General features: G+C 34.2%; 1 protein-coding gene across 2 annotated transcripts; it reads left to right on the top strand.

Moving 5' to 3' along the window:
- Positions 1 to 10,048: 10,048 nt before the first annotated feature.
- LOC115719345 (inactive glucose-6-phosphate 1-dehydrogenase 4, chloroplastic) lies at positions 10,049 to 14,285 on the top strand. Of its 2 annotated transcripts, none has more exons than XM_030648337.2 (12): positions 10,049 to 10,498; positions 10,632 to 10,860; positions 11,238 to 11,416; positions 11,624 to 11,718; positions 11,910 to 12,024; positions 12,108 to 12,313; positions 12,402 to 12,510; positions 12,601 to 12,638; positions 12,722 to 12,842; positions 13,022 to 13,224; positions 13,626 to 13,826; positions 13,937 to 14,285. In XM_030648337.2, the coding sequence occupies exons 1-12, from the start codon at positions 10,397 to 10,399 to the stop codon at positions 14,172 to 14,174; spliced, it is 1,836 nt and encodes a 611-aa protein (XP_030504197.1). In that variant the 5' UTR covers positions 10,049 to 10,396; the 3' UTR covers positions 14,175 to 14,285. The 2 variants fall into 2 exon arrangements, with proteins under 2 accessions (XP_030504197.1, XP_030504198.1); XM_030648338.2 differs by having other exon boundaries at positions 10,055 to 10,498; positions 11,298 to 11,416.
- Positions 14,286 to 23,467: the final 9,182 nt, after the last annotated feature.

The raw sequence follows: 23,467 nt of genomic DNA, 5'->3' as shown, positions 1-23,467 counted from the left end.
ATGTAGCTTCGACGTGGTTGTGAAGGAGGACGTCGGGGACAACCAAGCCAGCTCGGATCGATCTCCTCTCTCTCTCTCTCTCTCTCTCTCTCTCTCTCTCTCTCTTTCACGATCTCTTCTCTTTCTCTTTATATTTAAGATTTTCAAATAGTTGTGGGGAAATAAATTTAGGGTTTTCAAATATTAATTTTGAGGTTAAGATTTAGTATATATATATGTGTGTGTGTTTGTTTATTTGTTGGATTTGAATTTGTTTGAGCTTGGTTTTGTTTTGTTGTTTTTTTTTTTTGTGATTTGGATGGTTGTGGTGGTAGTAGATGACTGAAGAAGATGAAGAAAAAGAAGGTGGTGGTGGTAAGGAAGGAATGGTGGTGGGTGGTGGCTAGGAAGGATTTAGGTTTAGGGTTCATAATGATAAAGAAAAAGAAAAAGAAAGAAAGGAAAAAAAAAAAGAAAATGAAAAAGAAAGAAATGAAAAAAAGAAGAAAGAAAAAAAAAGAAAAAGAATTTTTTATATTTTTTTTAATTTTTATTTTTAAAATAATTAATTTTTTATTTTTTTAAATAATTATTTACGTGGACCAATAAAAATGTGCCACGTGTTTATTGTGTCCACGTGGACAATCCAACCTGGCAGTTAACATTTAAATTTGGACGGAAGTGTTAAATTGCTAACAGTTTCCTAGTTTTGGGGGTTTACCCGCACAAATTTGAGTTTTGGGGGTTTAGTGAAACCAAAACGAAAGTATTGGGGAGTTTTGCCGCCATTTACCCTTAAAAATATTATATCAAAATATAACATTCCCCCACTTTGATTGAATAAATAAACACTTTAAGAAGTCTTGCTTAAGTGCATTAGATAAAATGTCTTTCGGCTTGAATTTTACCTTAATATAATTACCACAAAGTTTGATGAAATTTTGGTTGCCGTAGCATTGAACTACTATTTCTTTAGTTCAAACTGGTGATAACACACACACCTTTGCTAATGCTCACTTGAGACCGCATGTCTCGTTTTTGCACTGTTAATGGCCATGTGTAAAATTCCAATTCATGGAATCTCTAGAGAATACTCCTAATTCTCGTAAGAGGCAGCACCACCTCTAGTCCATATATGGGTGGAGTTTTAGTGTCTCACCACTCTATAGACACTTCTTAAGCTTAAGTGAGCTTTCTTAAGCTTAAGCTCCATTAAAAAACCTTTCGGTTTTAACCCTCAATTTTCACCACATGTACTCATCCATAGATGGGACAATTGAGTACCACATTCACTCTATTGACTTGTTATTACCTATTGAACTTGAGACTAGATTTTTACTAGTGTTAAGATAGGTTACCATCAATGAGATAAACACTAAGGGAGTTTAGGTCCCATCCCTCAAAATTCATGCTTTAATCTTGTACGGAGATTAAGCGATTTGTTATAACCTCTCACTATTGTTTCCATGTGAATTATGCATGCCAAAATATAGTGTTCACTTTGTGGTAAGTATTTAAGCTATGAAAATTTAATCATAAAAGATTAATTTTCACACAACTCAAATTCTCAATAATTTTGATACTAAGCATATCAAAATTAAGCACTGATTTAGACACCAAACATGTCTAAATTACACTTTATTTTGAGACACTAAACATGTCTCAAAAATACACATTTTAGTTTTAGACACCAAGTATATCTAAACTTTCTCATATTGGAGTATGCACCCCCACACTTTCACATTTCATTATCAAGACAAAATCTTGATTTTGAAATATAGAGGACCAATTGGTCTCTATAATTTCTCTTAAATTTAATTTCCTTCTTGAAATTATTTTCACCAAAATTTGACACCAAATATGTCAAAATTTCACATATGCACATAGCCAAACTTGATTTAGAATTTGAATTTAAAATCAAATAAATTAATCAACAATGTCTCAATATATTTTGATTAAATTTGTGGCTCACCCACACATTTTTACCATAAAATGTATATAAAATATCACTTTTGTATATTTTCCTCTTCAAATGGCTCTTTAAGTCACTTTGAAAAATACCATTTGACAATTTTAGTTTTCTCAACAAAACTAAAATACCAAACTCACATTACTACTCACAAAATAATGTGATTATTTTTATCCATAATTTTAAAGTTATCTCCTCATTGAGATTAGCCCAAAATTATACCAAAGTTAACAAAATTCTCATCAATTTAGTTCACAACTTTGATTAATTAAGATTCAAAATTGCTTTTCCAATTTTGTTATCTTTTCATATATTTTTTTTTTTGAGAGAGTGATTTAAATCACACTATGATAATCGTTGACGCAGAAGAACTTCCAGTCAACAAGCTAATTATCTTTTCATATTTTTTTTGAATCCACATTGATTCACTTTATTTTGAGTTTAAATTTACTCTTCCAAGTTTGGATCACTATGATCTTAATTGTTCTTGTTTATGATAATACAAGTTTTATAAAAGTGTAACTCTCATAATTCACTTTTCCTTATCTTAAATATGAGATGATTATCTCTTATAATCCAATAAAAGATGTAACTTTTCAAAATCCATCTTTTATTATCTTATAAAGTAAGATGTTTACCACCAAATTAAAAAATAATTTAAAATTATTCTTTATCCACATAATAATTTTCACTCAATAGTAATAAATAATATTATTATTATATACATGTTAAAGTTGAGATAAAAATTTAAATTAACTTAATAGTAAATTATGTTTTGTTGTACAATTTTAGTTGCATAAATCATTTACTCATATGACAAGAGAAGACTCATAGTAGAAATAGTTTTAGAGTGAGTAATTGACTGCTTTACTTTGTCCCATATTTGCATTTGTTTTGTACTAAATCAGACTATGTACTTGTCACCTTAATCTAATCAAACGTTCTGAATCTGATCCAACAAGCCAACACACTTAGGCCTCTACTTACTTTTGTGTATGCTAGGAAAAGGTCTAGAAAGCCTAAAGGTGGGGAGGCAGTAGGGAATAACTCTGCTTCTAATATGTAATTTCTGTTATGGGGGAATTGTTTGGGTGTGGTTGAGGTGTATGTTAAGCCTCTTGGAGTCTAGCTATAAATAAGAGTTAATTGTCTTATGTGGGTTTTTGTGAAGGATTTTGTAACAGAAAGAGGAGAGCCCAGGCTCTCGAATTCCTGGGGTGATTATCAATACAGAATACCATTTCTCTTTTCCTTCTTCTTTTCTACTCTTACTTTAGTGCTGCTAGTTTAATTAAATTGATAGGAAATCCTATCAAGTTGGTATCAGAGCAACTTTCCATGGGACCCAAGAAGGATTCAATGGCAGAACTCATCGAGGAGAAGGTGGGTGAAGAGGTCTCGGACCTCCGTTCAGATGTCCAAAAAGTTACGCAGGGATTGGGTAGGATGCAGGAGGGATTTCAGGGCTCCGTCGCACAAATTGTCGCCAAACAACTGGAACCGGTGCTAAATCAAATATCCCAACTAACTCAGCTACTCGCACCGCCTGGAAGGATGACGCCGGAACCTGCAGCAGCGAGTGCCGATCGTCTTCGGCGTGCGACAGAGGGGGACGGCTCAACGACGGGGGAGCTCAACTCCGCTGGAATTCATTCGACTCACCTGCCACAAACGCTTCAACCATCACCGACAAGTCATCCTAATGCTGCACCCCCACTAACTCCGATTCAGATCGGATCGTTCAATCCGGGTCAAACGCAGAGCCCCAATTTTCGACCCCCTCGGATGGAGATACCGTTGTTCAACGGAGATAACCCGGACGGCTGGATTTATCGCGCCGAGCGATACTTCTTACTCACGAAAATGACCGAATCCATGAAGTTGGATATAGCCATCGTTGGCCTCGACGGAGACGCTCTTTCTTGGTTTCAATGGGAAAACCAAAGACGACCCATCACATCTTGGGTGATGCTTAAGCAAATGGTGCTTCATCGTTTTCGTTCAGTGCCGGTGGGCTCTCTTTCAGAAGAACTATTGTCCTTGGTTCAGTCCGGCACCGTTAAGGAGTACCGGGTTCGTTGGGAAGTTCTTGCTTCGCGTGTACCGGACGTACCAGAACACATTTTAGAGGGAAGCTTCACTAAGGGCCTTAAGGAAGAAATCAGGGCCACTTTACACATGCTACAACCTAAAGGGCTGGCCCAAATAATGGAAACGGCCCAGAGAATTGAGGAAGGCCATCATTTAATGGGCCCTGTTTCTAAAGCCACTACCACTAAACCACTTCCCAGCCCAATTACACCCACCCGACCCAACTTTCAGCCCTTTCCATCTTGTCTTCTTCAATCAGCGGGCCAAACTAGACCCCAAAACTTCACTTCCATGGCATCAAAGGCAAGCAGTAGCCGTTCATCCAACCCCAATACGTACAAGAGACTTACAGAGGCAGAATATCAAGAAAAACGAAATAGGGGGCTGTGTTTCAAGTGTGACAAGAAGTTTCACCTAGGCCATGAGTGTGAGCACAAGCTTCTCCAAATCGTTTTGACCACTGATGATGAGGAAGTCGAACCTAGTGAAGACAATACTCCCCTTTCGCCAGACTCTGGCAATACTGAAGTGACCGAAGAGACACTTGCAACTTTGTCCCTCAATTCCTTAATTGGAATATCCACAGCCCACACTATGAAGCTTGCTGGTTATATTGGCCAACAACCCGTGACTGTGCTAATCGACAGTGGCGCTACACATAATTTTGTGTCAATGGAGGTTGTGACTGCTGTTGGTTTGCCCATCACAGCCACTACATGTTATGGTATTCTTTTGGGAACGGGAGGAAAGGTTCGAACTGAAGGCATTTGTGCTCAAGTCGAGTTGGACTTAGGAGCTTTAAGGGTGATCACTGATTTCCTTCCTCTCGAATTGGGTGGGGCGGATGTCATCTTGGGTATCAAGTGGCTTGAAACTCTTGGTAATATGCAAGTGAATTGGAAAACAATGGTGATGAAGTTTGAATTGGCGGGAAATTGGATAACCTTGCAAGGAGACCCTAGCTTATGTAAGTCACCAATCTCCTTGAAGGCTATGATTTTAGCAGTGGATAAAGGGGCTGAAGGGTATTGGGTTCAACTCAATGAAATATCTCCTGTGGTGACACAAAACCAACTGCCACTACCAAAGTCCATTGGCCGGTTACTCGACCGGTATGACTCGGTCTTCGAGATGCCTCCAAGGCTTCCACCCAATCGCTCCCGTGAGCATTTCATCACGCTGAAACCAGGCACGGAACCGATATCAGTTCGACCCTACCGATATGCTCAGATACAGAAAAAAGAGATAGAAAAGATGGTTCGTGAAATGTCTCAAACCGGAATCATTCAATCAAGCACGAGTCCCTTCTCGAGTCCTGTTCTCTTAGTAAAAAAAAAAGATGGCAGCTGGCGTTTTTGCGTGGATTATCGAGCTCTAAATAGAGAAACTGTGGCTGATAGATTTCCCGTTCCGGTGATTGATGAATTACTTGATGAGCTCCATGGTGCGACAATATTTTCAAAGATCGACCTTAAATCGGGATACCACCAAATACGAATGGCTTTTCAAGATGTGGAGAAGACGGCATTTCGCACTCATGAGGGACATTATGAGTTTTTGGTCATGCCTTTCGGCTTGACAAATGTTGGGTTTTATGCCCTAAATAAAACTCATTTCAATATAATCAGATTTGTTTATTAATATAGATCAGAAATAACATTTAATGTTGCATGGTTCACATGATTTATTTCATGATTATATGTACATAATGTATAAATTCATCTGAAACCCTTTTCACATACTTGATCCTGTTTATTGTGCCGTCAACACATTGGAAAGTAAACATGACTATGTGAATAAAGTTTCCTAGATTTATCAGACACAGGGTTTTACTGATATGATAATCTACAACAAGAGTTTACTTGTATTTGGAGAAATACTATGTTCTTTCCAGAACATTGGTTAAAGTAAAGCTCAGGTTGGATGCATGGAGTATGCATCGGAAGGGACCGATATTGAACTTTGACTTAGATTTAATTAAACTTACCGTAAAATCTATTCAAGTCAATATCGCCTAGTTGATCCTAGATCAAATGATCTTAATCCAGATATGATTAGGCTCAATCTTGAAAGGCTATTCGTGTTCTTTGATTTGTTAGTTAAGCCTACTTTTAGGTCAGGGTGATACGTACATTTTGGGAACACGGTAGTGCAATTGAGTGGGAGCGCTATCATAAACATGGAATCTATAGCTTCTATCTGGCGAATAGTAAGCAAAGGATGATCTCCTTCGAGCTTGACCAAACGAACATAAATGGTGGAGTACTCATTTCACATTAGCTGAAATATCATTTATACGGGGTCAAGTGTTTTAAGGAATAAATACATTGTAGGGTGTAACGGTAATTTAATCCCTTTACAGTGTAGATCATTCATATAGAGGATCATTGATCACATTAGGATTATAACAATGGATAACTAATGATGTGTCTATATGGTGGAACATATAGAGCATTCTATATACTGAGAGTGCAATTCTAAGTTCTATGCGTGGATTCAACGAAGAATTAATAAGTTAGTGAATTTTAGTGTTAAATTCTTGATCTACTTATTGGAAGCTCGGTTATATAGACCCATGGTCCCCCCACTAGTTGAGATAATGTTGCTTGTAAGACTCATGTAATTGGTTTTGATTAATCAATTATAATTCACAAATTAGACTATGTCTATTTGTGAAATTTTCACTAAGTAAGGGCGAAATTGTAAAGAAAGAGTTAACAGGGGCATATTTGTTAATTATGATACTTTGTATGGTGCAATTAATAAATATGATAAATGACAATATTATTTAATAATTATTTATAGTTATTAAATAGTTAGAATTGGCATTTAAATGATTGAATTAGGAAATTGACATTTTTGAGAAAATCAGATACAAAAGGTGTTAAAATTGCAAAATTGCAAAGCCCAAGGCCCAATCCATTAAGTGTATGGCCAGCCACCTTTGTAGCTTTTTTAAATTGATTTTTTCATTATTTTAATGCCATATAATTCAAATCAAACCCTAGTGGAATGCTATAAATAGATAGTGAAGGCTTCAGGAAAATTACACACTTTTCTTCTGACTTTTTCTATTCAGAAAAATTGAGCCTTCTCTCTCCCTATCTTTAGCTGACCACTCTCTCTCTTCTTCCTTGATAATTTCGAAATCCTTAGTGTATGAGTAGTGCCCACACACATCAAGTGATACCTCAATCATAGTGAGGAAGATCGTGAAGAAAGATCATCAGCAAAGGAGTTTCAGCATCAAAGATTCAGAGAAAGAGATCCAGGTTCAGATATTGATAATGCTCTGCTACAGAAAGGAATCAAGGGCTAGATATCTGAACGGAAGGAGTCATTATATTCCGCTGCACCCAATGTAAGGTTTCTTAAACTTTATATGTGTTTATTTCATCGTTTTAGAAAGTTCATATTTAGGATGTTAATAAACATACTTGTGAGTAGATCTAAGATCCTGGTAAAATAAATTCCAACAACAAATGCACCGGCTACTTTCCAAGCCTTGATGAACGAGGTATTCCGTGATTTTCGTGGAGATTGTGTGTTAGTTTTCTTTGACGATATTCTTGTGTACAGTCCCACCTTTGAAGCCCATTTGATCCACCTCGAGCTCGTATTAGCTCGTTTACAAGACCACCAATTATACGCGAACCGGAAGAAGTGTACTTTTGCACAGCCTCAAGTGGAGTACTTGGGCCACATAATCTCTGCTGAGGGTGTTGCGGCTGATCCTAGTAAAATTGAGGCCATGAACACCTGGCCGCGACCGACAAACATCAAGGAACTTCGAGGTTTTTTGGGGCTCACTGGGTATTACCGAAAGTTTGTGCAAGGGTATGGAAACATCGCTAGACCACTCACCGATCAGTTAAAAAAGGACGCCTTCTGTTGGTCTCAAGAAGCCCAAGACGCCTTTGATCAACTCAAAAAGGCCATGAGCACCGTTCCGGTGTTAGCGCTGCCAGATTTTAGTGCTCCCTTTGTGTTGGAAACAGATGCTTCCGGCATGGGGCTCGGGGCTGTCTTAATGCAACATGGTCGACCCCTCGCTTTCTTTAGCAAAGTGTTATCTACGAGGGCTCGTTTGAAGTCGGTGTATGAACGCGAGTTAATGGCCATTGTCTTTGCGGTTCAAAAATGGCGCCCCTATCTTTTGGGTCGAAAATTCTTGGTCCGCACTGACCAAAGAAGTCTGAAATACTTGCTGGAACAACGCCTAGTGTCCATGGAACACCAAAAATGGCTCACTAAGCTCTTGGGTTATGACTTTGATATCCAATACAAGCCCGGGTCTGAAAATGGAGCAGCTGATGCCCTATCTCGCATCAATGGAGACGCTTCTCTGGTTGCCATTACAGTGCCGAATGTGTTATCAATTCCTGATTTGCAAGCTCAAATAGCCAACGACCCGCTGCTGTCCAAAGTTATTAAAGATCTCGGTCAAGGTCAAGATTGTGGGGGTTTTTCTTTAACTCATGGTTGTCTCAAGTTTAGAGGACGCTTGGTGTTACCTGCATCATCTTCATTCATTCCCTTGCTTTTACATGAGTATCACAGCAGCAATATCGGAGGTCACTCGGGGGTATTCAAAACTTTCCAACGACTAGCTGCCGAGTTCTATTGGCAAGGGATGCGAAAAGCGGTTCAACAATTTGTGGCGGAGTGTTCGATATGCCAACAGAACAAGTATTTGGCACAGTCCCCTGCTGGCCTCTTACAACCTTTACCAATTCCCGAGCAAGTTTGGGAAGATATTTCAATGGATTTTATCGAGGGTCTCCCAAATTCCAATGGTTTTGACTCCATTCTAGTGGTGGTTGATCGCCTCACCAAGTATGGACATTTTGTCGCTCTTCGCCACCCTTTTTCTGCCCCAACAGTTGCTGCCATTTTTATCAAAGAGATAGTCAAGCTTCATGGCATTCCCCGATCAATTGTTTCAGATCGAGATAAAATTTTCCTCAGCCTCTTTTGGAAAGAGCTCTTCCGCCTTCAAGGAACGGTGCTTAAACATAGCACTGCATATCACCCTCAATCTGATGGTCAAACGGAAGTTGTTAACCGCTGCCTTGAGACGTATCTTCGATGTTTTGTCAGCTTTAAACCCAATCAGTGGGTGAAATGGCTTCCATGGGCTGAGTATTGGTACAATACATCGCATCACACTTCTTCCGGGATGACTCCTTTTCGTGCCCTGTACAACCGAGATCCTCCACCACTGCTGCGTTTTGCAGCTACTACCACAAGAGCCTCCGCTGTTGAAAATGTTCTCCATGATCGTGACGCCGTTTTGGATCTGCTCAAACAGAATTTGCTCCGCGCCCAACAAAAGATGAAGTCTCAAGCTGATCGTAATCGTCGAGATGTCCAATTTCAAGTTGGGGATCGAGTGTATGTGAAGCTCCGTCCTTACCGACAACGCACTGTTGCCAGACGACCCAACGAGAAGCTATCTCCACGCTTCTTTGGCCCTTTTCCCATCGTGGCACGGGTTGGCCCTGCTGCATATCGTCTTCAACTTCCTCCCGACGCCACCATTCATCCTGTCTTTCATGTCTCTCTTCTGCGAGCTGCCTTGGGCCCCAATCAGCAACCATCACCCCTTCCTGCGGGCCTTACTGCTGACCTGGAATGGATGTTGGAACCCGAATCACTGCTGGCCATTCGCCCAGGTACCCACAAGGTTAACCCGCAAGCTCTCATCAAGTGGAAAAACCTTCCTGAGTATGAGGCTACATGGGAAGACTTTGCTGTCATTCGAGCTCAGTTTCCAAATTTCCACCTTGAGGACAAGGTGAAACTTCAAGCCGGGGGTATTGATAGGCCTCCACTTACTTTTGTGTATGCTAGGAAAAGGTCTAGAAAGCCTAAAGGTGGGGAGGCAGTAGGGAATAACTCTGCTTCTAATATGTAATTTCTGTTATGGGAGAATTGTTTGGGTGTGGTTGAGGTGTATGTTAAGCCTCTTGGAGTCTAGCTATAAATAAGAGTTAATTGTCTTATGTGGGTTTTTGTGAAGGATTTTGTAAGGCTCTCGAATTCCTGGGGTGATTATCAATACAGAATACCATTTCTCTTTTCCTTCTTCTCTTCTACTCTTACTTTAGTGCTGCTAGTTTAATTAAATTGATAGGAAATCCTATCACACACACACACACACGACTCCCATGGATTTTATCACCTGTGCTCAAACTCACCATTATTTGCTGCACTCGTCTTCTTAATCCAATCCCCTACACTACAGTCGACACGATCAGTACTCGATCATACTGGCAGACAACCAACTCAATACCAGTTGACACCGACCTTAAACTCGTGGATCCTTACCTGCAACTCTAACTAAGCTCTTCGAAGATGTCAATGGCGTCTTCAGCTTTCTTGGTACCCTTTTCCGAGTACTCAACTTCACCACCACCAGTGTTTTCTCTCTCTAACTCTCATGTTCGCAGCTTCACTGTAAGTCTTTTATCACTATTTTATGTGTATCGATTGTTTAACTTGAGCTTATTCAAAGGGTCTTTCTCTCAACTGATCAAAATGTTTAAAAAATGAAAGTAGTTAGTATTTAATTTGTGTTCATGAAATTTAGGCTTCAACAAACAAATCTCATCATGGATCAAGTGGTTTTTATGGAGGAGCCAGCTTCTGTCATGGATTTTGTGGCTTTAAACTAAGGCAGCCTAACAGAAAATTTGGTCTTAAACATGAATTGAAGATTATCAAAAATCAAGACAAAGATCACTCATCAAATCACATTGAAACAACTTCATCATTTCAAGAACAAGCCTCTGATGGAACCACAATTGAGTTGGGGCATGGTTAGCATTAACTATATCTTGGTTGAAACTTATTTGCCTATGGATTCCTTTTAGTTGATTTATTATATTTTAATTTTTCCTTTCATTCTGATTAAGGTTGTAGAAATGAGAATAAAACAAAATTGATAAAAGAAAAATTATTAGTTTGTAAGACATTAATCATTCAACCAAAATTGTAGAAAAGTTAGAATGGGATGAAATTTGATTCATTTATATTCCATTTCATTTCATTATCCCCAACCAAACATACCCTAAATGTCAAATGTGTGTTTAGAATTCAAAATGGTGGCATGTTAGACTCTGAGATTATGAGACATTAACTTCACAAACTTGAAGAAAGTTCTTTGCCTAACATCTGATCTGGTGTTTATGTGAAGTTTCCACTTCTAAGCAATCCCCTACATCTTTGCCACAAATACATTCCTCCAATTCCTCAGATAATGTCGCCGGAGGACCGTCACTGTGCATAGCTGTCATAGGAGCAACAGGTGAGTTGGCAAGGAGAAAGATCTTTCCAGCATTGTTTGCTATGTATTACACTGGATTTCTTCCTGAGGTAAGGCTAAATTTACATCATTCTCAGTGAGTTTTTAGTGAATTTCTTGCTATATTCCTATATGCTAATTTGTGAAAAATAAGCAGCAATCTCAATTAAATTGATAATCTAGTAAGTTTGGTAACTTTTTACAATGGATTTGGGCCATTTGGTGTCTACAAAATTTGATTCAACACCTATCTCTTAAATGTCTGTCCTTGGGTGCAGAATATTGGAATTTTCGGTTATTCGAGAAAGAATTTGACAGATGAAGAACTAAGATCAATAATAGCTTCAACTCTGACGTGCCGTGTTGATCATCAGTATGAATCTTTTATTACCTCTGATAGTTATTTATTTTATAGTACAATCTCCCCATTTACAGAAGCAGGTTACTAAGGGTTTGATAAAGAGACACTTTGAACTTTTATGAGTACATTTTTGAAGCAGATTTTCATGTAATCAAAATATTGAATTTTGAATTAACCTCCAAATTACTAACAACCAATTTCAGAAACGACTGTGGAGACAAGATGGATGCTTTTCTGAGTAGGACATATTATATACATGGCGGTTATGATAACAGAGAAGGCATGTTAAAGCTTAATGCCTTAATGGAGCATGTTGAGGTAAAAATAAACATTCAAAACTATCAAAAAAAGGTTTTTTTTCTACTTGTGATACTTGATTAGAAGCGATTGACTTACCGCAGGGGGGATCTGAAGCGAACAGAATATTTTACCTTTCTGTGCCACAAGAAGCACTTATAGATGTTGCATCTTCTCTTGCTGATTATGCTCAAACCTCTAAGGGCTGGAACCGTATAATAACCGAGAAACCATTTGGTCTCAATTTACTATCATCTCTTCGGTTGACACAGTCTCTTCTTTCCAAGTTTAAGGAGAAACAAATATACAGGTGTTTAGGCACAGCACAGTGCAACTGAATTATCTGTTATAATGTAAATTTGTGAAAAGAAGTAATTGTCTGATCAATCTTATTTCAGGATTGATCATCTCCTAGGAAGGAACCTTATCGAAAATCTCACAGTTCTAAGATTTTCCAATCTAGTTTTTGAGCCATTGTGGAGTTATAAATACATAAGAAATGTGCAGGTACTTCTGTTTTCTTTATTTATTGTTATCTAATGTTACAATCTACTTTGCCTTATACAATATATGCTGGATCATTGGAACATTTTTCAGATTGTCTTATCTGAAGACCTGAGTGCACAACCAACAAGGTAATTATGTGCCGTGTTGTGGTTGCTGCATAGCAGAGAATCAATAAAATAATCTATGCTCTATGTGTTTTTGTTTTACACAGGTATTTTGAGGGTTATGGGATAATTCGAGACATAGTACATAGTCATATACTCCAAACAGTAGCACTGCTTGCTATGGAACCGCCTATAAGCCTTGATGGTGAAGACATTCGAAACGAAAAGGTATATATTTTTTTTATTTTTGCAGGAGCAACTTGTTCATTAGACTAGGAAGAAAAGATGGGAACGACAGGAGGGGGCCCCTCCCTTTCGACTACAATGATCAAAGTTTTTCAAAATGTTAAAGTATAACAAAAGAAATTTTAGAACTATAGTTACTCTGCTTAATGGCTCTTTTCCAGGTCAAGGTTCTGAGGTCAATCCGTAAATTGGAACCAAGTGATGTTATACTTGGGCAATACAAAGCAGGCACAGAAGAGAAAGTTGATGTGTATACAGACAATCTGACACCCACATATTTTGCTGCTGCAATGTATATTGACAATGCGCGCTGGGATGGTGTGCCTTTTTTGGTTAAAACTGGAGTAGGACTCATTGAACACAGGTTGGATATGTTCTATGGTCCTTTTGTGCTGACATATTTTTCGAATGAACACACTAGTACTTTTCGGGTAGTTTGAACTGCTGTAGAATTTTAATTTTGTAGGAATTGAGCTTCAATTTTATGCTGCCTTTGTTTTAGAACGTTCCTAGTGGCTCAACAAATATAGAATGAATTTGCTAGGTAGTCTACATAAGAAATTGGATCCCAAATGGGCTCATATGAATTCGAGGATTGGAACTTGGATCAAATTGAATTGACAATGCTTAGCTTGAATTACTTCTTTCACTAGTCAATGTGTGTACTAGTTACAAGCCATTAGGCCAAAGGACTTAAGGATTCATTCAGTATTTCATTTAAAACAATACCAAATCTTCTCATAACTTTGTCTATATACTATGTAGGGTGGAGATACGTATACAGTTTCATCATGTCCCAGGAAACATTTATCGAGAGCGAATGGGGCATAACATCGACCTTGTTACCAACGAGCTGATATTAAGAGTTGCTCCAGATGAAGCCATCCTCATCAGGGTCAATAATAAGATCCCAGGACTGGGGTTGCACTTGGATTCTCCAGAGTTGAATTTGCTATACAAGGACAAGTAAGCTCATCCATAAAAAATGATGTCTACACAACAATGCCAATGCATTTTGTTTTCTCTTTCTTTCTACTTAGCCTCATTTAGGTGCTTTTACTTCATCAACTATGCAGGTACAATGTTGAGGTGCCCGACTCATACGAGCATCTTCTTCTCGATGCCATCGACGGTGATAGCCATCTGTTTATGAGAAGCGACGAGGTTGAAGCTGCATGGAATATTTTAAGTCCAGTCCTCCAGGAGATAGACAAGAACAATATAGTACCAGAGCTGTATGAATTAGGGGGCAGAGGCCCAATTGGGGCATACTATTTGTGGGCAAAGCATGGAGTTAGGTGGGCAGAGGACTAGAATTAGCACCATTTTTTATTTGAAGAGCAACTAAGTCCATGAAACTACAATATTAGATCATGAGGTTAAGAAAGTTCCTTGCTTGAAAATAAATAAATAAATTACATTGCATGCAAACTACTAAAAGAAAAAAAAAAGAAAAAGAAATGTCATTTATAGCTAATTTTTTTTCTTCAAAATATCTCAAAAATATGTATTTTGTTACTATCGTCCAACATTTTTAAAGATTAGGTACAAAAAGTACTTTAGTATTTTAAAATCAATGTATATTGCCGTAAAAAAAAAATTAAAAATAAGAAATTGACTATAAAAATGTAACATTTTGAAAATATAAAATAAACTTACCACCAAAAAATTAAGAAATTTTTACATTAAAAATACAAAATGTTAACTTTATTACTAAAAAACCACTATACGGTTACCTAAACATTTATACCCTTTTCCTTTAATTTTTTATATTTGTACCACATGCACACACAATAAATGCTTTCTTGACACGTGAGATTGATGTACCACATCAATCTTTCTATATATCATTTCCCTTTTTTTTTTCTCTTATTTTTTCCTTTTATTTTTCATTTCTTTTCAGTTTTTTTTTTTTTTTTTTTTTTTTTTTTTTTTTTTTTTTTAAATATTAACCTCCATAGCTAAACACTTCCCCCTCCACAATCCCAACTCGATTTCCCTCTTCTTGTTGTTCTTCAATTTTTTTTCAACTCCCATTACCGAATCCCATAACTGTTTTCTCTCTTTTTATTTTTCTCTTAATCCATATATAAATATGGCTGTAACTCGTCCTTCCCCTGTTCAGAAGAAAAATTCTAAAATGGAGTTGAGGAAGATGACTCTGATTTTGCTCCTCCATCGTTGAAACGTGGGTGAGCTCCTCCAAAGAAGAAATCAAAGGTGGTTGCCCAGGAAAAAATTCATCAAGATGATGCTCAAAAAATGATTAAGATGGAGCTGGTCTTCGATCTCAGGTTTGTTTTCGGTTTCTTTTTCGTTTCCCCCATTTTTGAAATTTTTTTCATATTTGACATTATTGTATTTTGTGTTTATCGATTTTACTATTTTAGGTTTTTTATTTTAACATTTCTTTTAGTTTTGTTTAGTTTTTTAGGGCTTCTATTTTTTAGTTTAATTTATTTGTTCTTTTTATGAGTTTTTCATTTTCGTTTGTTTAGTCTTAATTTTTGTTTTTTTTTTGTTGTTTTTTTTTTTTTTCTATTTTTGTTTTTTCAGATGTTTTATTGTTTTTCATTTCAGTTTCTTCATTTTGTAATAGTTTTTTCATAGTTTTTTAATAGTGTAAACACCTTCTGTATGTATTTTTTTTAATATGTTTTTTGTCTAGTTGTTTCTTGTCCATTTTTATATCATCAATGGATAACAATGAGATTTATCATGGATGTTGATGTTCAAAGAGTTTTTCCTGTATTTTAGTTTGTATAGAGTTGTTTTGTAGTTTTATTATAGTTTTGATACTTGCATATGTTATTTCATTATAAAACTAATATGCAACTATTTGCACAAAACTTATTATGTATAACTGCTATTTCTTGGTCCCCGTCAAATTAAATTCATGCATAATATATAAACTATTATAAAACGATAATGCAACTATAAGGCAACCAAAACAAAAAATAAACAGACTTATACGTAACTGGTTGTACCTTAATTCGAATTTGCTCTTCTTATTGTGTTTTAAAAAAATATATTCCACATTGGAAACCAGTAATCAATCAAAATGCAACTGTATATAATGTAGATCTATTATTCATGAGATTTTTTTAAAAAAAAAATTCACAGCATATTGTTTTGGATTCAGTGGGAGCTCCAGATCTGTTTGTTACAGATCTACATTTCATGAATATGGATTTCGATATTAGGGGGAGTTGTTTTGATCGAATAATACAGAAAACAAATGTGTAATTTTAGTTTCTTCACAGTTTTCTGATTTTTTTTTCGTCATTTTCTGTTTAGATCATTGCAGGTCTTCTTTTCCAGTTGATTTCGCCAGAATTAATGGTTGTATATTTTTCTCGTTTTGGTTTCATTTTGGTTGTTTTGCCGTTTTGAAACGATCGAGGTATGTTCACCTTCAACGTTCGGTCTGTACAGCTGAAGGCTTAGTGTATGTGGTATTTTTGTAAATATTTGTATGTGGACTGTATAAATGTTTAATGGGCCGGCCCATAGTATTTTTGTAATTTTTTTTTCCTTTTTTGTATTTTTCTGTTTTTTTCCCAAAAATTAATTAGATATAAAAGTGAAACCAGGGCCGGCTCTGAGTTGAAATGGGTTATAGACAATTTTTTTTTTTGAGCTCTTACTATAAAGATAAATAGTATTTTTAAAAATTATTAAAGAAATATGTATATTTTTAAAAGGTATTTTTTTTATTTGGACTCCTAAAATGAGTGGGCCTTAGGCACGGGCCTAACCCGCCTATACCTAGGGTTGGCGGCGAGTGAAACATATTAAAAATATTAAGTATTTTAACTGTAATTTACTCTAAAGATCTAGGGAAATTGACATGGTATACTAACTTTTGTCATTTTTTTACAAAAATACTGTCAGGCAGAATTTTTTACTTTTTTATTGTATTTTTTTTATAAGTTTCATACTGCAGTATACTGTGTTAAGTTTCAATGGTGTTCTATTGGTGTTTTTTAGTTGTTCTACTGTTGTTTTGAGTTGTTCTGTTTTGAGTTGTTCTGTTTTGTGTTTTACTGGTGTTTTATAAAAAACACAGTATTTTTGAAAACTTTTCCGTGTGACAGTTTTTTTGTAAAAGTTAACTCAAATTCCAGTATTTTTGTAAGTTTTCCAATATAAATCAAAACTTTTGAATTCAACTCATGATGTACAATTTCAAGAGTCGTAACCAAATTTAAAATGGTTGAGCTGAATATAAAATGGAACATATTTCGGTACAGCAATTGTAAAATTGGTCTCAAAGTTAAAGATTGAATTGAAAGAAACCCTAACCTCAATGAAAATGGAAGAAAACTCTAATTTGAATCAGTTAGGGTACCAACCTAAGTCCTTAGAAGAATAGACAACTTGAACGTAAGTGTTCATTAGTATAATACATTTTGGGAGGATACTCAAAGATAATCCGTGAGGGCTTAGATCCAAATCGGATAATATCATGCTAATATAAGAGTTAAGGTGAGCTTTTAGTCCAACAAAGTGAAAGAACAAGGCCCAACTAATGACATTATAGCTAAAGTTTCATGAGTTGGGCTATAGCGGGCTACATTTGCGTTGTGTGAGAGAAACCCTCAATATGATCTCATGATTCAATATACTGAATTAATGGTGTCTTGCATCAAAAGTCTACATGATATTATGGTGGTTAGACGACGTATCCCGTTGGTGATTACAGCAGTCCCAGATGGAAATTTACGTTTAGTGCCTTCTGTCGAAGGTCTTCATAACAATGTTAATGTTCAGACGACAAGATCTATTGGTGATTACATTAGTACAAGATGATTTCGCTGGAGGGGAGGCCACAAGTACGTGGTTTGAGGGAACAATTATTGGCGTACCAACCCAAGTCCCACATTAGAATAATATATAAGAATTTTTTTTGAATATAAGTGTTCACCTACTCCATCAGTATGAGTCATTTTGAGAAAATATCTAAATTCAAAGCTGATAGCCTGATAATATTATGCTAGACTTCTCCAATAATCCTTAATTGGTTAGTGAGTAAAAAATAAAATAACTAACCTTGAATAATTTACATCCAATTATTACACATTTTTCCTTTCATACAATAATAAAAATGAGTTTTTTTATTTTTATATTTTAAAACAGTTTTTTTTTTCTTTTCTTTTTTTCGAATTTCACATAAAAATTCCTATAATAACTAATAAACTAATTTAAATCACAACTAAAATTTGGAGAAACTACCAAAGCAACTCAAACCGTAAATAAAAAAAAAAGGGTTAAAAAATACTTTTTTGAGGTAATTCTCCTACTAAAAACTAACCTTCAAACATGAACATTCAATTATTGCCTTCGTATTATATAGGTATTTATTTTTTAATAATTTTTTTTTTTTTGAATCAATTGATATTATTTATTAAGCTCAAGCTTGATTGGAAAAGTATTGTTGTAGTGACATTTATATTTGGTGGATATATTTAATTTTGGGAAATTATGAGGTGAATAGCATGATAAATGGGTATGTACGTAGCAATATTACAAATGTAATTATTGATATATGAGTCTGCATAACAAACTAACAACTTTTGTTGGGTGATGATGCTGACATGACATGTTACTGACCTGTAGTATTCTAACAATACAGAATAATTGACAAAATTAACTCTAAGAAATAAGAATATGGAAATAATAATAGCCTTCCTAGCTCTAAATGCTAAATATCAGCCCCATTATTTGAGTACCTATTTAATTTAATTATGACACCATACACTGATATCATCATATGTGGGACTAAGTAGATTTGCATTATTTCCATGTTCTTTCAACTTCAATTCAATTAATTACACTTTTGTACCATGGTTGAAAAATCCAATAGAATTATAATCGATATATATATATATATGAACTGAGTATTACTCTTTTATATATATTTATATTATTAAAATTTTTTAACTATAAATATTAATTTTAATAATATTAAATCATTAAATTTTGATTCAATAATAAATAATACAAGAAAATTAGAGTTTTTATACTTAATTTTACTATTTAATTAAAAAAATTTAAAAATATTTTTTTTACACTAAATTAAAAATATGTTTGCATAAAAATATTTGAATTAAACTCAATTTTTTTATCTTATTTTTTTGTCAAATAAACATTTTCTTTTTATTTCTTTCCTTTCCTGTATAATGTAAACAAAATAGAGTTTTTTTTTATTAGATAGAAAAATTATAATTTTTTTTTAATAATACTCATAATAATACTTATTAAGAGTGCATATATATATATATAAGAGAATAAATGAACTAATTATTTTAAACTAATTAGTTTTGTATAAAGTTTTTGATTTAATGGTGAATCAAACATATCATTTCTAACACTTTCAAGCTCATAAATCACAATGGAACAAAATTAATTTGGTTGAAATTCTGCTTTACAGAATTGCTGAAAATGTTATTGTCTAATTTTCCAAAAAAATTTCTTAAGTTCTCATTGCGGTATATGAATTGACTAAACATGTTTTTTAAATATACCTACAATAACCTTTTCCAACCTATAATGATATATTCTTTATAGTTTTAATCAATTAACTAGGAAACACGGTTGTATTTTGTTTAATCATCATTAATAAATCATAAAATTATTGTTACTAAAAAAAATAATAATATTGTAGAAAATTTCATCATACAATTTCAAAGTAAACAAAGATATTTTCAAACCTAGTAAGAAAAAAAAATTGAAATTGAAGAATCCTCACACAAATAAGAGATCTAAAAAGCTATTATTTGATAAATTTATAAAAAAACTTATTATATGATTTTAAAATTGTTATTATCACCATAGTTTACTTGTAATCGTCACTACATTCAAGCTAATTGTCAAAATAATAATAGATCATGATTCCAAAATATTTGATCGATAGAGATTTTAGCTAAAAAAAAATCAGTGTATATATATATTTTTGTTAAGGATATTTTTTCAATTTTTGTATGGCTGAATTTTGTTCAAAGGATATTTTAGTTAAAAATCTATATAAAACAAAATTAGTTAAAAAAAATTATAAAACCAATAAAAAAATTAAAAAAAAAAAGAGAGAGAATTGAAAAGGAAATAAATAAAGGTATTTGTTGGTTTAAGTTCTAATAAATAAGTTTAAAAAAGTGAGAAAATTAAGGAGAAGAAAGAAAAATGACTTTAGAGTAATTTTAGAAAAAATTAAATAAATAGATTCTTAAAAAATATGTATATTAATTTTTTTTTTGATGAATTGGTGCAATTTTATTGATAAAAATTAGATAAAATAATAGTTTGCAATTATATTGAGACATCTTTTTATTGGAAACACGACCAATATTAGAATTAGAAAAATGAGCTAATTAATCAGTTGCCTGATTTTGAGATTGTTTGACAAAAAAAACTAAAATAAAATTATATGAAAAAAGATTGCAGCATCATAGTTAACCTTAAGAGTACCTACATTTTGTTTTATCTACCGCTCATAATACATAACAGTAGAAACTGTTGCAGCAGGTTCATTCAACCTCGTAGTTTAAGCATTCAACTATTAAGGTACGTAACCACACCAGTAACAACCCCTTCAGTCGTAGAGAACTTATTATTTCTAACCACTACCAGTGATTTGATGGTGAGTCATCGAAAAATATCCAACAATGAAACAAAACAAGATAAAACAAAACCATGTAACAGAAACAAGACAAAGACTCAAAACTATGTCACAGAGATAAGACTAATCCCAATAATAAAAATCTAATCACATAGCAAAACTACAAATCCTGACCAAGCATACACCTAAGCCCAAAAAAGATCGGGGTGAACCTAGCCAGAGAAAAAAGACAAGCTAAGGATTTAGGAAACCAAAAACCCTAGTAGACTATTTATTATCTACGGTGTATTGATAACACAAATATAAAAATATGTATATTAAATTAAATAAAGAAAATTATATATATTTTTTATATGTTAAAAAACAATATAAATTAAGAATAAAAATCATTAGATAAAATATAAAAAATGTAAATATAACATATAGTCTTATAAAAAGAATCTCTCCATTCTCTAATTATAATTTTTAATATGTTAAAAAACAATAGAAATTAAAAATAAAAGTCATTAGATAAAATAAAAAATGTAAAGATAATTATTTAGTCTTACAAAAAGAATCTCTATATTCTCTAATTTTCATCAAAATATCAAACAAATAAAAATTATATTTATTTCTAATTAACTTAAGTCTTTCTTATCACCTCCTTATTATCTAGTCCATTAATTAATTTTCAATTTTTTTTGGCCCAAAGGAAGCCTTGATCATTTCTGCATTTTTCTTTTCTCTCTGGCCAAACCACTTCAAACTTTTTCCCAATCACCCAAAATTCCCTGCAGCATAACATAATAATATATGGGAAATTTGATTTTCTATACTTAGAAAATCAAAAAATTTGATTTCTAAACCAATAATTTAAACCCTAAAAAAACTATACTTTTTTTTTCAAAACCCCAAAAATACCCCCAAACATCTTTCTCTCTCTCTCTCTATCTCGGCCGTTCCCAAGAATCCCACACCCCAGGTCCGATGGTCGGACCATGGGGTCCAATGGGGTCCGACCAATCGGACCCATCGGACCCCAAGGTCCGACCATCGGACCTCTCTCTTCCCCTCTCTCTCTCAAATCGTAGGAAAAAAAAATTTTCACAGACGGTCGGACCTTGGGGTCCGATGGGTCCGATTGGTCGGACCCATCGGACCCCAAGGTCCGACCATCTTGACCTCTTTCTTCCTCTCTCTCTCAAATCGCAAAAAAAAAAAAAAAAAAAAAAAAAAAAAAAAAAAATTAAAAGACGGTCGGACCTTGGGGTCCGATGGGTCCGATTGGTCGGACCCATCGGACCCCAAGGTTCGACCATCGGACCTCTGTCTTCTTCCCTCTCTCAAATCGCAGGAAAAAAAAAAAGTTTGAGAGGGTCGGACGGGTTGGGGTCGGAGGGGTTGGGGTCATGGTCGACGGGGGTGAGGGTGGTGATCGGCGTTGGGGTTGACGTGGGTGGGTGAGGGTGGTTCGGGTGAGGGTGGGCGGTTGGGGTGAGATAGAGGGGAGAGAGAGATGATGCAGAGAGAGAGAATATTGTGAGGGGGGTATTTTTGGGGTTTTGAAAAAAAAGTATAGTTTTTTTAGGGTTTAAATTATTGGTTTAGAAATTAAATTTTTTGATTTTCTAAGTATAGAAAATTAAATTTCCCTAATATAGTTCTTTATATGTACAAACAACTTATGTACATGCATTATATATTTGTGTGTCCTACATTACCCAAGAGATCCCCCTTTCAGCATATCATGTTTTCAGGTTGTCTTATTCGAAGAACTATGTATATAGTGTATTTATATGTATATATTTATATAATATATATAGATATGGGATCAATATCTATAGTTCCCTCTCTAATATACCCTATATATATACGCCCGCAGGCATTATAATGCTTGGTCTTTTTTTTTTCTAAGACAGCCAAGCTGAATTTGAGGGTTATATGGGAATATCATAATTCATATGTATATATGATATATAATCTAGTTAGTATATATATAGAGATACAGAATAATGCACATTCATGCATTGGAATATTTTAATCAGGTAGTGGGAATACACTAGTTTTGTTTATTACTTGTTTTTTCTTTTGCTTGTTTCGGAATCTTTGTAGTATAAATATAAAGTCTTTGAATATTGTTTTCCAAAAGGAAAAAAAAAAGTCTTTGAATATACATATATATATATATACTAGCAAAAACTACACGTATACTAAATTTTATGCTAGTTTTTTTATGTTATTTGAAAGTAATATAATAAAAAATTAAAGGAAAAACATTATTAGTTATTAGGTGAGATTATTTGAATAAAGAACAATAAATAATCACGTAAAAATAAAAAATAATTATTTGAATAAAGAATTCAATATACACATTTATATATATGAATCTCATTAATCAAAAAAAATTATTAAATATATGAACAATAATTTATCACGCTATATGTTTCCCAATAAAGAAATCCACCTCCTCATAGTCAAAAACAAACAATACATGTAATACAGATCTTTGTAATGAAGTACCTAAAAGAAACAAAACTTCAGTTAGCATAATCGGAAAAGGTTTAAGTGAACTAAATAATGACTAAGAAGATCTAAATTACAAAATGAAAATAACATGTCTATATGAGTATGATTCTATTGCTATATGAGCATAATTGATCTAAGAGAAAATAGATAAACTTATAAACATATAAATATACTTAATATTAATTTTGACAAAGAAACAATTCAATTATAAACAATTCTAAATATCAGCTTGACAATTTCCACACACATATTACTCATTAAATAACCATAATGTATACATCATGATAATTTTATTTTATTTGATATCAAATGATAGAGATTATTGAGGTTTTTAGCCATGGAAAACACACTATGATCAAAAAGTAATGCTCATTAATTGTATATTTCAAAGAAACCCTGATTTCTATGAATGTCCCTAATAATATATAAACAATAAAGTTGTAAATTAAAAAAAAAAGTAGCAAAATTTCATTTAATATAAGAA

The sequence above is a fragment of the Cannabis sativa genome, chromosome 2 (assembly GCF_029168945.1).
Source record: "Cannabis sativa cultivar Pink pepper isolate KNU-18-1 chromosome 2, ASM2916894v1, whole genome shotgun sequence".
Classification (NCBI taxonomy): Eukaryota; Viridiplantae; Streptophyta; class Magnoliopsida; order Rosales; family Cannabaceae; genus Cannabis; species Cannabis sativa.
This window is presented reverse-complemented; position numbering and strand designations above follow the sequence as displayed.

Coding starts and splice junctions, on each gene's coding strand:
- LOC115719345 (XM_030648337.2), top strand. CDS start 10,397: ATGTCAATGGCGTCTTCAGCTTTCTTGGTACCCTTTTCCGAGTACTCA. Junction 11,417..11,623: donor ACACTGGATTTCTTCCTGAG/GTAAGGCTAAAT, acceptor CCTTGGGTGCAG/AATATTGGAATTTTCGGTTA. Junction 11,719..11,909: donor ACGTGCCGTGTTGATCATCA/GTATGAATCTTT, acceptor AACCAATTTCAG/AAACGACTGTGGAGACAAGA.